This window comes from Electrophorus electricus, chromosome 5, assembly GCF_013358815.1.
Source record: "Electrophorus electricus isolate fEleEle1 chromosome 5, fEleEle1.pri, whole genome shotgun sequence".
Classification (NCBI taxonomy): domain Eukaryota; kingdom Metazoa; phylum Chordata; class Actinopteri; order Gymnotiformes; family Gymnotidae; genus Electrophorus; species Electrophorus electricus.
In genome coordinates this window covers 9,060,390-9,072,860 of record NC_049539.1, presented here as the reverse complement: position 1 = coordinate 9,072,860, position 12,471 = coordinate 9,060,390, and the positions used below count along the sequence as shown (strand labels likewise).

At 51.9% G+C, this 12,471-nt stretch overlaps 2 protein-coding genes across 6 annotated transcripts in view; one reads left to right on the top strand and one right to left on the bottom strand.

The window, feature by feature from the left end:
- The first annotated feature begins 901 nt into the window (after window positions 1-901).
- LOC113576167 (kelch-like protein 34) lies at window positions 902-4,007 on the top strand. The gene is made up of 2 exons (XM_027008123.2): window positions 902-1,041; window positions 1,182-4,007. Exons 1-2 carry the CDS (start codon window positions 932-934, stop codon window positions 2,950-2,952), a joined length of 1,881 nt encoding a protein of 626 aa, XP_026863924.2. The 5' UTR covers window positions 902-931; the 3' UTR covers window positions 2,953-4,007.
- A 654-nt stretch (window positions 4,008-4,661) lies between these two features.
- cnksr2a (connector enhancer of kinase suppressor of Ras 2a) overlaps window positions 4,662-12,471 on the bottom strand; it is a 65,735-nt gene continuing 57,925 nt past the window's right edge. For all 5 annotated transcript variants that reach the window (XM_035526031.1, XM_035526034.1, XM_035526033.1 and 2 more), the window contains 3 exons: window positions 11,842-12,364; window positions 8,279-8,478; window positions 4,662-7,513 (listed from right to left, as the gene is read on the bottom strand). In XM_035526031.1, coding sequence (XP_035381924.1) covers window positions 7,283-7,513; window positions 8,279-8,478; window positions 11,842-12,364 — 954 coding nt within the window. In that variant the 3' untranslated portion in view covers window positions 4,662-7,282. The remainder of the gene's footprint in view (window positions 7,514-8,278; window positions 8,479-11,841; window positions 12,365-12,471) is intronic.

Here is a 12,471-nt window from a genome sequence, read left to right as displayed (position 1 = left end):
TTAGTGAATGGACGTGTTGTATTCTGAATACTCTGGCATGGGGACTGAGTTTGGAGTTCATCCACAATTCCCCTGAACCAAAGAACCACAGGTCACTCTGCTGGATGTGTTTAGGAGTGAGAATTAAACGAGCAGCCCTTATAATCAGCTCCGACGCCCCCCCCCCCCCCCCCCCCCAATCATGTCTCATCCCTGTTCTGTCTGTGCCAGGTGCTATTCAGGGATGATGATGAGATAAATTCATGAGGTCAGGTTGAACCCTCATCTTGCCCGGTCAAAAATACACATACATACACACACAACATCATAAATAACATACTGGCTCAGTAACAATCAGTCTAATGTAAAAAACTACCCTGACATTGCCTACCAAACAATAAATCTTTTACCTTCTGATTTGAACATAATAATTGACACAGTTCACCACTGTTAAATGACGGAGTGCCACACAGCTCTTGTCTGTGTTCCCTGCCCTTATACAGCACTGTATCACTCTCCCTGTCTCAGCTCTTCCATCGTGCCTCTCTGTCTGGCTGAGTGCTCTTCCCCATGTTTCTATTACTGTCCGCATGGCAACGTGGGCCGAGATATCGGCACGGGTGGTGGCAGACAGGCATCTCGTGCTGCCTAGCTCCCGTATTTACCAAGGGACAAAGTTCACGTGGTGCCAATCATGGTGAACAACAACCCTGGTCTTGCAGTCCTAATACTCCCAACTGGACCAAAGGAAAAGGGCACGGCTTTTCGGGTGGAGAGGCGCCTGGTTGCCTACCCTCCTGTGTGGCTCCTCCCAGCCCCCTGCTGTGGGTACTGGGAGTACAGACATGCCTATCCAGGGAAAATAAGAGGGGCAGATCACGGGACAGTCGCCCACCTCTGCCAGAGTCGTAATGCTGAAGGGTTTGTGGGCTGTCCATTGGCTGGCGCAGTGATGGTTAGCCCTCCCATGTTTTTCTATGGTGCTTGTGGGCTACTCATTCCGGCAGCTGCATCGCTGAACAGTGACCTTCTCTCCTTCATTCTGCAACCGTCATTCCGCAAGGGCAAGGCAATTTCCTCTCGCTTCTCTCCTGTCCCTTTTCCCTCTCTACCCCTGGTTATTCTAATTTGAGTCTTTTTTTTGTTACCATCTTTTTTCTGTGCACCTCTTTCTCCTGGTCTTCTCCATTTTTTTCTTCTCTCTCAATAATGAGTTACTTTCTGATGTTTAGTAAGTCGCATGGGGATGGGGTTCTGTCTCGCTACCAGAACCTGCGGATGGCGGGACGGATGTGCGATGTTGCCTTGGAAGCTGAAGGCAAGGAGTTTCCTGCTCATCGCGCCTTGCTGGCCTGCTCCAGCGACTACTTCTGGTCCCTGTTCCAGGAGCACACCCTGGAGTCCAGGGTTCGCGCTATCAGCCTATCTGCCCTGTCTTCCACTGGCTTGGAGCAGGTCCTGGACTTCATCTACACCTCGTGGATTTCGCTATCCCCCTGCACCCTGGAGGACACCCTGGAAGCCGCGTGCTATCTCCAGGTCACGCATGCCGTGGATCTCTGTGCTCGGTATATCTCAGACGGCCTCAGTCTGGACAACTGCTGCTTTTTCGCCAACGTGGCTGCCCGTTACGGCCTTTCAGAGGCGCTCACGGTCACCAACCACTTCATTGCATTTAACATGGCAAAGCTGCTCGGCACCAGCAGGGGTAGGACTGGGCTGCTGGAGCTGAACCTCGATTCTTTCCGAGAGGTCCTGGGATCCGAGGAGATTCCGGGGGTGGAGGAGGTGGCCATGCTGCACCTGGCTCTGGACTGGCTGGGCTCCAACACCATAGCCACCCTGGAAAGCAACTCCTTGCTCAGCCGCGTCCGATTTGGGCTGATTCCTCCCAGGGAGCTGTCCCGCCTGGGCGCCCTGAAACCAGCCCTGCGCACGCCGTTCATTCACAGCCTTGTGCAGAAAGCCTTGTATTACCACATGCAGGTTGCACTCAAGCCGCTGCTGCAGAGCATCCATACGAGCTTGAGAACGACGAGCGGTAGAGTGCTCCTGGTGGGAGGGGGGCCCGAGGCGGACCGGCCCAGGGCGCAGATCCAGAGCTATGACCAGCACAGCAGGAAGTTCCGCCCACTGTCCGTCGCCATGCCAAAGAAGCTCCAGCATCAAGGCGTTTGCGTGGTGGGGAACTTCCTGTTCGTGATAGGAGGTGAGCAGGTGGAGGTGGACGAGGAGAGTGAGAAGACGGCAGTGATGACGACCTCTGACCGAGTGTGGCGCTACGACCCTCGGTTTGAGCGCTGGGAGGAAATGGAGCCACTGCTACAGCGGAGGGCACAGTTCTCTTGCTGTGTGGTGGAGGGAGTTATCTACGCCATAGGGGGACGGGGCCAGAGAGGAGAGCCGGCCTTGTCTTCGGTGGAGAGGTATAACATGAGGGCGGGCTGCTGGCGTAGCGGGCCACCTTTGCCCAATGCTATCCATGGTCAAGCCTGCGCTACAGTTGGCACAGGTGTTTACATCTCAGGTGGTATCCATGGCACCCAGTCTGAGAGCAGCAAAGAAGTACTATTTCTAAATACCTCAGGACCTGCTGCCTGGAAAAGACGTGCTGCAATGTCTATAGCCAGATTTGGCCACCAGATGGCGACGATAAAAGAGTACATCTATACCTTCCTGGGCATGTACGAACCATTTTGCGACATTGAGCGCTACGACCCGGAGCAAAACCAGTGGACGAGACTTAAGCCGCTTCTGCAGGACCGCTTTTGCTACGGACTGACAGTCAGTCCAGGAGGGCACGTGCTGCTGTTCGGAGGCAGGAAGTGGCAGGACGGACAGGAAGTGTGCACTGCGAATGTACTGGAGTACGACCCTGAATATGACAGCTGGAGAGAAGTGTGTAAACTGCCTGTGCCATTATCTGGGGCTCACTGTGCTGTAATGACCATCCAAGAACCTATAGAGACATAGGAGGTAAAAGTCCATTCCATTCCATATGCACACAGAGAACGCCGGGGTTTCCACTGCCTGACTCTCTGCCGTGGGAGACCGAAAATGATGGTTTTTCAATTGGTGCACTCTGAAATTGGGAGAGGCTGAGAACGGATGGCAGCTCAAGGGGAAGGAAGGAGAACTCTGACATATCCAGAGCTGGTGGACCGTGAGAGAGGTGGAATGCGATCAGTGTGTGTGCAGGTGCAATGGGGTTTGACCTCCTGAAAATGGAACTGCTCCACAGGCTTATTAGAAATGCAAACAGGTAAACCAGAGGAAGTCTGGCACTGGAGACATGACACCGACACAAATCCAGAAAACCATGTCAGCAACAGGAGCCGGGATGAGCTGATGGTCCAAAACAAGTCCAAGATTCCTGCGATTCCTGCAGTGCTCAGCAGAGCAAAGGACAGAGTTAAGGATAAGTATTTTTGATAGTTGAACAGCAGTATATCATATCGAGAAGAACCAACAAGGGGAATTTCACAGTGCAAATGAGTTAAAAAATGAAGTGCAAAAATGCACACATCCTTGGACATGAGCTGCATATTTGGCCTGGGATACAGGTTCAGGGCTAGAGACATGAAGTGTTATGGTGAGCGAAGGTCAGAGACAGAGAGCTTAGGCAGAGGACAGGAGAGCAGTGGACAAGAATGAGAATGAAGATTGTGATTAAAATAGCATTTGAGGATATAAGGTATGCAAATGCACTCGAATTCGGCGCAAGTGTGAAGGTCTCTGAGTGTGTGTGGGATGAAGCCTAAAGGAGGGGAAAAAAAGCATAGATTTAGCAGGGCTCTCTATATTTGCATAGACAAACACTAAAAACAGGCTGCTCTTCTCTCAAAACTCAGCAACAAAACAGACTCTAGAGTGTTTCCCATTGACAGCTGTAAGACTAGCTTCAAAAAGTTCAGATGTCAGTAGAAAACCGAATAGAAGTCATGGGGGCACTTCTAAAATGCGTCAAACTGGCTGCGTGTATTGTGATTATTTTGGCAAAAAATAAAATTTATCTGCCTAGAGTGAAATCCTTCTGCTCTGCCTGCTTAATGTTTGGACAAAGTCCTTCAACCTAATCAAAGCGTTTCAGCACTAAACCAGAGAAGTACCTGAATAAACGGACTGAGAGCAAGATCATTTCGGCATGGTCCCCTGAAGAAGCCATTTGGAGCCATTCACTTTCGATTAGCTGTAACCCGGCTTAAAATAAACTAAATGATTAATGAGTAGCAGTAAAACCAAGAAATCTGAACTGGGGGGTGGTGGGGTGGGGACTGGGAACCACACTAGGGTGCAGTGATTAAGGCAAGAGATATAAAGAGACAGATGTGTTAGAACACAGCACGTTAACACCGTGCGGCCTGACAGTGAGGGCAGAGCTTAGCAGAGAGGATGAAGAGACAAGGAGATGAATGGAGCTAGCTGCCTATTAGCTTTGCCGCTGAGCTCAGGGGAGGACGCTGCATGGGCCACATCACTGGCTCCGTCATCCTTTGGTGTTCTAGCAGAGCCCATTAGCACTGCCGTGGAGGTCCCCCCATACACGCCTACTGGGAACAGGGAACCAAGCTGGAACGTCCACACGCGCCTGCGTGCTTGGCTCTGGCTCAGTGAAGGGGTCCGACGGGCAGACCCAGGGGAAGGACTTTGAAAAGGGAATAAGACCTAGTAAATATAATGACTGTGGTTTCATGAGCAAAGTTTTATTGACTTTAACCACATTAACCTTAAAACTGGGTAAAGCAATGACCTTCTAATTAAATAAGGAAATAAATAAGACAAAGTAATCTTTTCCAGGTAGTAAGCTAAACACACCACACATTGACGGCACTGTCCAAACCACATGCCTAGTTATAACAAATAAGGACAGGTAGTAGTCTGGATATAGATTTACTAGACTGGTATGCAGATTTTAACTGTAAAGGCATCCTTCCAGATTTGGTATCTGGATATCTTCATAAGTTTAGCCTGTGATATCACAGAGAGAAATAAGTGGGTGGGTGTGGAGGTGCAATTCCCATTAAAAAAAGAAGAAGGGGAAGAAGAAACCAAAATAAACAAAAAAACATTCCTAACAAACAAAATCAAATGTGACAGAATTCAAGATAACCAATATAGTAATTCCATATCCAGTGGTAAACATTTTGTAGCCTTTTTGAAAACTTACTGAATCTAACAAGATGTACATAGTGATATTGGCTATATAATCACATTATCATGTAAATAAAACATCAGTTTAGTATAGAAGGAAACTCTTCTACTACAGTATGTTTTGTGAGAGGATTTTCTCTCATAGAACTGCAATGATGTCAATGTACATTATAATACACATATTAATGTATCTAATCTTTATCTTACATTAAACTCTGTTCAGAACATTCAAAATAGTCTAAAAATCACACACGTCCTTGGGTTCCTCTGAGAGCTTGATTGCTTTTGGTTGTTGTGTACAGTCACTGAAGACAAGAATTCAGCTCAAAGTGAAACACTGAATTTCGCTCATCTGCCAGCACTGATTAAAAAAAAAAAAGAAAAAGCAAAACCACAAGAGTAAACTCTGTTATAATGTATCTGAGCCACGCAGCGCAAGGAGAGCCTGTGCACCGCATATGGAATCGCAAGCTTTACAAACTGTTCAATATCGGTGTGTGCTGACATACAGTTAATATCAAGAGGACTGTTACTGCCGTGGGCAGCTGTTGAGGGGAGTTCAGTAACCAAGGCAACAGCCTTCATCAGTCTTAGCATGTGTGGCGCCCGCACCGAGAGCGGAGGTGTGCGCGGCCGACGTCGCAAACGCTCCCCCTCATCAGCTACGACGTTCCTGGCGCCACGGCATCACGCTGAGGGAGAAAATGGATGCTGTCCACAGAGTCAGGCATCAGGAAACGAAAGGCCAAGAAACCAAAACCGCACCTTCCCCCGGGGCCGAATTCGGCGCCGCGGCCCGAAATAAGAAAGAAAGAAACCAACCTCCTCTCTGAGGAAATGTCGTAAGGCTAGACTAGAATCCCCACCCTGACATGTGCAGTCTGTGCACGAGGCTTTTAGGAACCGGCACAGGAGTTGGCGAGGCAGCCGTGCACGGGTGCAGGTGTGTGCGGGGCAGCTGCTCCCACACATTTTATTTGCAAAAGAGCCAGGCTTCATTACAAAGCACAGGCAGACTGGCTCTGTGAAGCAGAGCTCCCGAACCGTATGGAATGAGGCTTAGATGATTCGGGCTGCAGACAAACACGGTCTGCGCTGTGCAGCTGTGATCACAGGGTTATGTAGGCTGAGCACACCATGTATCCATCTCTCGCTCTTTCTCTCTCTGTGTGTGTGTGTGTGTGTGTGTGTGTGACTATGCCTGTAAGGAGATTGCCCTTTAAAGACTAGGAGAACTGCTAGACCAGGAGTCTAGGAAAGGTCTCCTGCCGTGGGCACTTAGCCAGAGCTACAGGTAAGAGCTCTATGTTAAATGAAACAAAGCAAATTCACCAACATCTGTAGCTCCTGAAGTGGTTAGTTTCTAAATCAGCCATCTGATCACACACGCAATGCGTCCAGACGCAACAGGTGCACTCGCATGTACTGGTACAAAAGGTCACAAGCATACAGGCCGAGTGAGAAAGTGTGATTGAGCAGGCCTGCGCTATTTGCTGGCATGAAGTTTGGTGTAGAGTGTGTCCATGAACATCTTACATGCAGCTTCATTAAAAGCTGCTCTGATATCCCATTGATTCAGTGTCCTGTTTTTGTTCTGTCGATTCAGTCTCCTGTTTCTGTCCTATCGATTCAGTGTCCTGTTTCTGTTCTGTCGATTCAGTGTCCTGTTTCTGTTCTGTCGATTCAGGGTTCCTTTCTTTCATCTCGCAGTCACAGGGTTTTCTACCATATTAGGCTCTGCAGTGTCCTGCCGTGTGGGTGTAGGCTGTGTCTAAGCTGGCGCTGACCATGCGCTTTCCACGACAGTCCTTGCCTCCCTGGGAATGGTGGACCAGTAGCCATGGTAACCCAGCCATGCTAAAGTCCAGCACTTAGAGGCCAGCGGGCTGCCTGGAGCCACGGCTTCATCACTCCGGTTGTGTTCCTGTGCCTGGCAGCACAAGTCCGTTTTGTTAGATGTTTGAGTTTTTAATACAGCCGAGATATGAGTTCTGTTGGCACACGATTCAATCGACAATAAACTAAGAGTCCTTTTTCCTACAGTACAGGTGTTCAAATGTTTGAATTTTGAATTTCAAAATTCAAATGTTCAGTATCATGTGTTTTCGAAGGTCCTGAGAGAGGCCGGTTAGAGTGCATGTGCATGCATGGATCAGACGTGAGTCTCAATATAGGAGTGTGTGTGAGAGAGGGAGGGGGTGCGGGGGGAGGGCTCAGGGGTGGAGCCTGGGCTGGGCTCGGATTGGGGGCTGGGTTGCCGCTCCCGCTTGTCGTCTGCTGAGAACAGCTCCAGGTACATTCTCTTCCACTCCTGGAACTCGGAGGACGTGAGCTTGGGATTGGCCAGCAGCTTGTCGATCACTGCTACCTCCCCTTCCCTGTCCTATAGGGGGGGGGGGCGCAGAAACAGTGGAGGGTGGGCACGTTACTCTCCATCACATGAAGGTTAGGAGGTCAGACTCACGGCACGCCACAGGATGTTAGCTAACACGTAAAGCCAACGCGCGCCCACTCAGGTGAGCATAGCGACAAGAGCGTGTGGAGCAGAGACACACACACGCACGCACGCACACACACACACACTTACACACACCATGCTAGGTTCAGAGTCCTCTGGCACTGTGGGCCTCACTGCCCATAGAATCTACCATACTTCCTTTCTTAGGGGCCAACGCCTACAACACCCACAATGCAACAGGAGTCTGCCGCAGAACAAGCACAGAACAGCAGCACGGAGGCCCTAGCAGAGGCAGACGCGACCTGGGCATGCCCGCGGGCCGACAGGACCGCAAGCCAGGGCGACCCAGACAGAGAAGCGTAAGCCCCGATTCACGGAGCCTGCCACACAGCGCCGCCAGATGGCGCTCCAAGAAGCCAGGCACATGTTAGGAGACAGCGAGACACAGATGAGGCTCCAAGACAGCAGCACGGGGGGCTGCATGCTATAGCATCATGGTTTCCCCCTTAAGCACCCCCCCGCTACGGACGTTCCATTACGGTCTTGCACACGCCCCCTTGCCAGCATCGCTGCAGCTGTCTTCTGAGCCCCGCGGACGCCTGGACGGACAGACAGGGACCGAGCGACAGGCAGGACAGACGAAGACGCGCAGGACAGACACAGACGCGCTCCCGACGGCGGCCCCGGTACCTTGAGCGTGCTCTGTAGGATGCGCAGGCGGTGCACTTTGTCGTTGAGCAGCGGGTCGTCACAGCGGCGCACAAAGGAGTGCTTGTAGTCCAGGCGGCTGGAGATGCGGCGGCTGCCCAGCGGAGACAGGCTGGCGCGCTCCAGCGCCCGGTACAGGTCTCCCAGTGAGTCCGCCTGGCCCAACCGCTCCCGCTCACCGCCTGAAGAGGGCGCCGCGCACACACACACACGCACGCACACACACACACACACACACACACACACACACACAGTCAGGAGAACGGGAAGCAGCGAAAAACACAGATGCATGGTAGTCACCAAGCACCGTAAATACTGTGGACCACTCATGGCTGGGTCTCGCCACAGTGCAAAGAAAAAGAACGGGAACCTGAAGGTTTGGTCGGGCTCCTGGGCCCTGATTGGCTAATTCAGGGTCGTTGTCTAAACAAAGTGCTATCGCTGGGTGTATGAGGGCAGTGTGGAGGCTTCCCTCATTTGGCTCCTGTCACCCAGGCTGAGCAACGGGACTCTAATAGTAGGGGAGCAGGCTGAAATGAAGGCGAACAAAGCGTCTCCTCAAAGCTATTGGGTCTTAATTATTAATTACTCCTGAACAGCACAGAGATCTGTAAACATCCAGCTCACTCCTCACTCCTCTCGTCTGTCTCTGCATCCTTCATCATGTCCTCCTCCACCCACACACTTTCTCTCAGCCTGCAGTCTCAGCGCACACACACACGCACGCACACACACACACACACGCACGCACGCACGCACGCACACACACACACACGCACGCACACACACGCACGCACACACACACACGCACGCACGCACACACACACGCACGCACACACACACACGCACGCACACACACACGCACGCACACACACGCACGCACGCACGCACGCATGCACGCACACACACACATCAGCAGAGCTGATGACATAGATACACGTCCTCCTTCTTGCGCTCTCCCTCACACACGTGCACAGCGCACGTGCACACGCACAACCCCCACGTGCGAGGACACGCACACATACAGCCCCCACGCGCACGCGGAGAGAGGAGAGAGCAGCGTTTATGAACACGCACCGCTACAGTGCGCAAAAAAGCGCACGTAAGAGGAATGAAACTAAAGCTGCAAGTGCAGCCTTCTGGCCAAGCTGACGCCAGGCGCCCACGGCGACATTTAGCCGACGCCCACGTGCCCCTCCCACTCCCACCCCCTGCTGGTCTGGGCCTGCAGAGAGGCCGAGCTGAACAGCGACGGCCCCCTTTGTGCTCTCGGGTGGGCCGTCCCTCAACATGAGGGGTGGGGTGGGGTGGGGGGGGGCACACTGCTTTGTTTGTGGGTGTGGGCGTGTGTGTGTGCCGAGAAAGAGAGAGAGAGGGGGGGATGAGAGGGGGCAGGCAAGAGAAATGTACTGAAACAAAATGAGAGAGGAAAAGTGTGTGTGTGTGTGTGTGTGTGTGTGTCTGCATGTGTGTGTGAATCAGGCACGGATGCTGCTGTATGCGGTGACCCCCTGGTGTCTCGGAGTCTGTGCAAGGCATGTGGCCCGTGTGTAATTAACTGGAATTGATTGTGTTTGGAACAAGGAAGCCTGCTTTACCTCAGGCTGATTCCTGTGCACACAAAACAGAATGCCTGAGGGCTCCCGTGCTACCACGCTTCACCACACGAGGGCAGCAGTTCCTCAGCCCAATGTGCTTAACGATCATAGCGCCTATAGTACAGATGTGAGACTAGCTTAGTCATGTCTCTTGTTATGAGTACGGTTAAGGTTTAGACGAGGTTAGCGTAAAACATATTTACGCAGAGCATAGAGGCATGGACAAAGTAAGGGAGAAAGAAATGAGAACTGAAAGGGGAGATTCACTCTCTCTCAGAGCAGGTCACGTGAAGCATTAAAAACCTGTTGTTCATCGCTAAATCTCTGTAATAAAGTTTCACAGCTGCTAGACTGAGTGGTTGCTCTGCATTAATGGTAGCGGCTCCAGAGCACCACGTAGCCTCATGTGCTGTCTGTGTGAGGCAATGAGTCTTTTGGTCCTCGCTGTCGCTGGCCCCTGGGGACCCGTGTGTGGCCCAGTCACAACTGATAGGATCTGCTGCTCTGTGATCTCCGGCAGGTGGTGGAGCAGGCTGAGATAGGGCCTCTGAAGATGACTAATCCACCTCCGTGCACGAGAGACGGAGGGAGGGAGGGAGAGAGAGAGAGAGGGAATAAGAAGGAAGACAGAGAGAGGGAGAGGAGACTTGGAGGCAGGACGTGTACAAGGGAAAGGAATAATAGTGTATTAAGAGCCTGGGATCCTATAGAGTTTATACAGTAGGAGTATTGGGGGTATTTAGAGGGGAAGGGAGTACTGAGATCCAATGGGATCACATCAATGATGCTAAGTGGGGCAGGACTTCCACAGACAAAAAAACCCACACACACACACACACCACTATTTCTGGGAGAGGCGTGTGTGTGTGTGAGGGAGAAGAAAAGAGCGCGCGTGCACCTCAGCACAGCAAGCTGCAGAGGAACAGACTGCACTGCTGACAAACCTCCACCAACACAGACCACCTTTCACTGCTTCCTACTGCGCTCGCTCGCTCACTCTCGGCCAGAGAGATGAAGAGATGCGGAATGAAGGGATAGGGGAAGTCTCTGTATCTACTTCATGTCTAGTACTAGCAGCGCAAAGACGATTTCAAACAAGCAAACAAAGAAAGAAAACAAAACAAAGAACAAATAACCTCCTGTGAATCCTACTTCTGGAGAGCTTCCCTCGGCAGCCCGAGTCTGCGGCGTGCAAACGGCAGGCCATCCGAGGCACGACTGGGCCGCCCCACTTATGCTGTTACACCTGATGAGCAGGACTATAAAAATTAATGAAGACGCCATCGTATTTTAGCCTTTTGGGAGAAATGGAGTGGCTAGCTGGATTGCACATAAAAGCAAATTACTATAAAACACTTGAAGACCAGTGGTGCACCGTACACAACACAAACAAATAAACGAATATAACTAACAAACTCATCTGTAATACCACCATATGGGCTCGCATCGATAATCAATGTTCTCTGTTACAGAACAAGTGCTTTCTTGTGCACTTTTAAAAAAGATTTCTGGTTTCTGGAATTCTACTGGCCAGAACAAAGAGGGTGTGTGTATATAGACAATTACTATGTATATTGTTAGCAGGTACTCTCATCCAGGTAGACTTAACTATAGTAGACCAGTTCAGGGAAAACTTGCAAGGGTCTTTACCATAAAAACAAGCCTGTTCTTTCCTGACAGTCCTTTAGGAGTATTACTTTAATCCTATTAGGTTTGCTGGAAAGTTCAGGGATGAATGACATGCTATCACATGCTTATTAAGAATATTGGCCCAATCCATGCCTACCAGTTAATAACAATATTAATCATCCACAATGCTGCCCCAGAATCATATCTCTGGTGCTTCTAACACAATCGTGCATATGGCAGCACTATACGCTTATGAAGCATATGAGCGGTGCAGAACTGTGGCCAGAGCACACATGGCGTGGCGCTGTGCAGACTCACCATCGACGCAGTGACTGCGGCTCAGTTCCCGACGCGGGGGGTCGCGCTGCTCGGCGATGCCGGCGGAGGGCGCAAGCAGGGCGCGCAGGCCGCCGTCGCGGGGCAGCGTGAAGCTGCGGGGCTTCCCGCCGGCGGCAGCGGCCGGGTCCCGGAGGCGCTCGGCGGCCTCCTCGGCGTCGTGGAAGGGCCCGTAGTGGTCGCGCAGGAGGGCGCGCTGGGCGGGGAGCGTGGACTGGCGGCGGTACTCGGGCGACAGGCCGACGGCCGGCTCGCAGAACACGGCGTCCTCCAGGGGCAGCGTCTGCAGGTAGTGCAGGCCGGCGCTGGTCAGCGGCGTCTCGATCAGGTCCTGCCAAGAGCGCCGCTGGCTGGTCGACTTGCGTGCGGGCGAGCCGCCGCCGCTGCTGCTGCCGCCCCCTGGTGGCTCGGAGCGGTACTCCTCGTGAGAGGAGCGGGACTGCGAGGTCTCGGTGGAAGACAGGCGCCCGTGTTTGGGCTCTGGATAGGGGCTCGTACAGCTCATCTGTGGAGTAGACAGGGGGCAAGATAGAAAGAGAGAGAAAGCGAGAAAGAAAGAGAAGGAATGGAAAAGGAGAGCTTTTTAGATGGATTAGAGACGCCAACTCGCCT

Coding starts and splice junctions, on each gene's coding strand:
- LOC113576167 (XM_027008123.2), top strand. CDS start 932: ATGGTTAGCCCTCCCATGTTTTTCTATGGTGCTTGTGGGCTACTCATT. Junction 1,042..1,181: donor CTGCAACCGTCATTCCGCAA/GGGCAAGGCAAT, acceptor TTTTTCTTCTCT/CTCAATAATGAGTTACTTTC.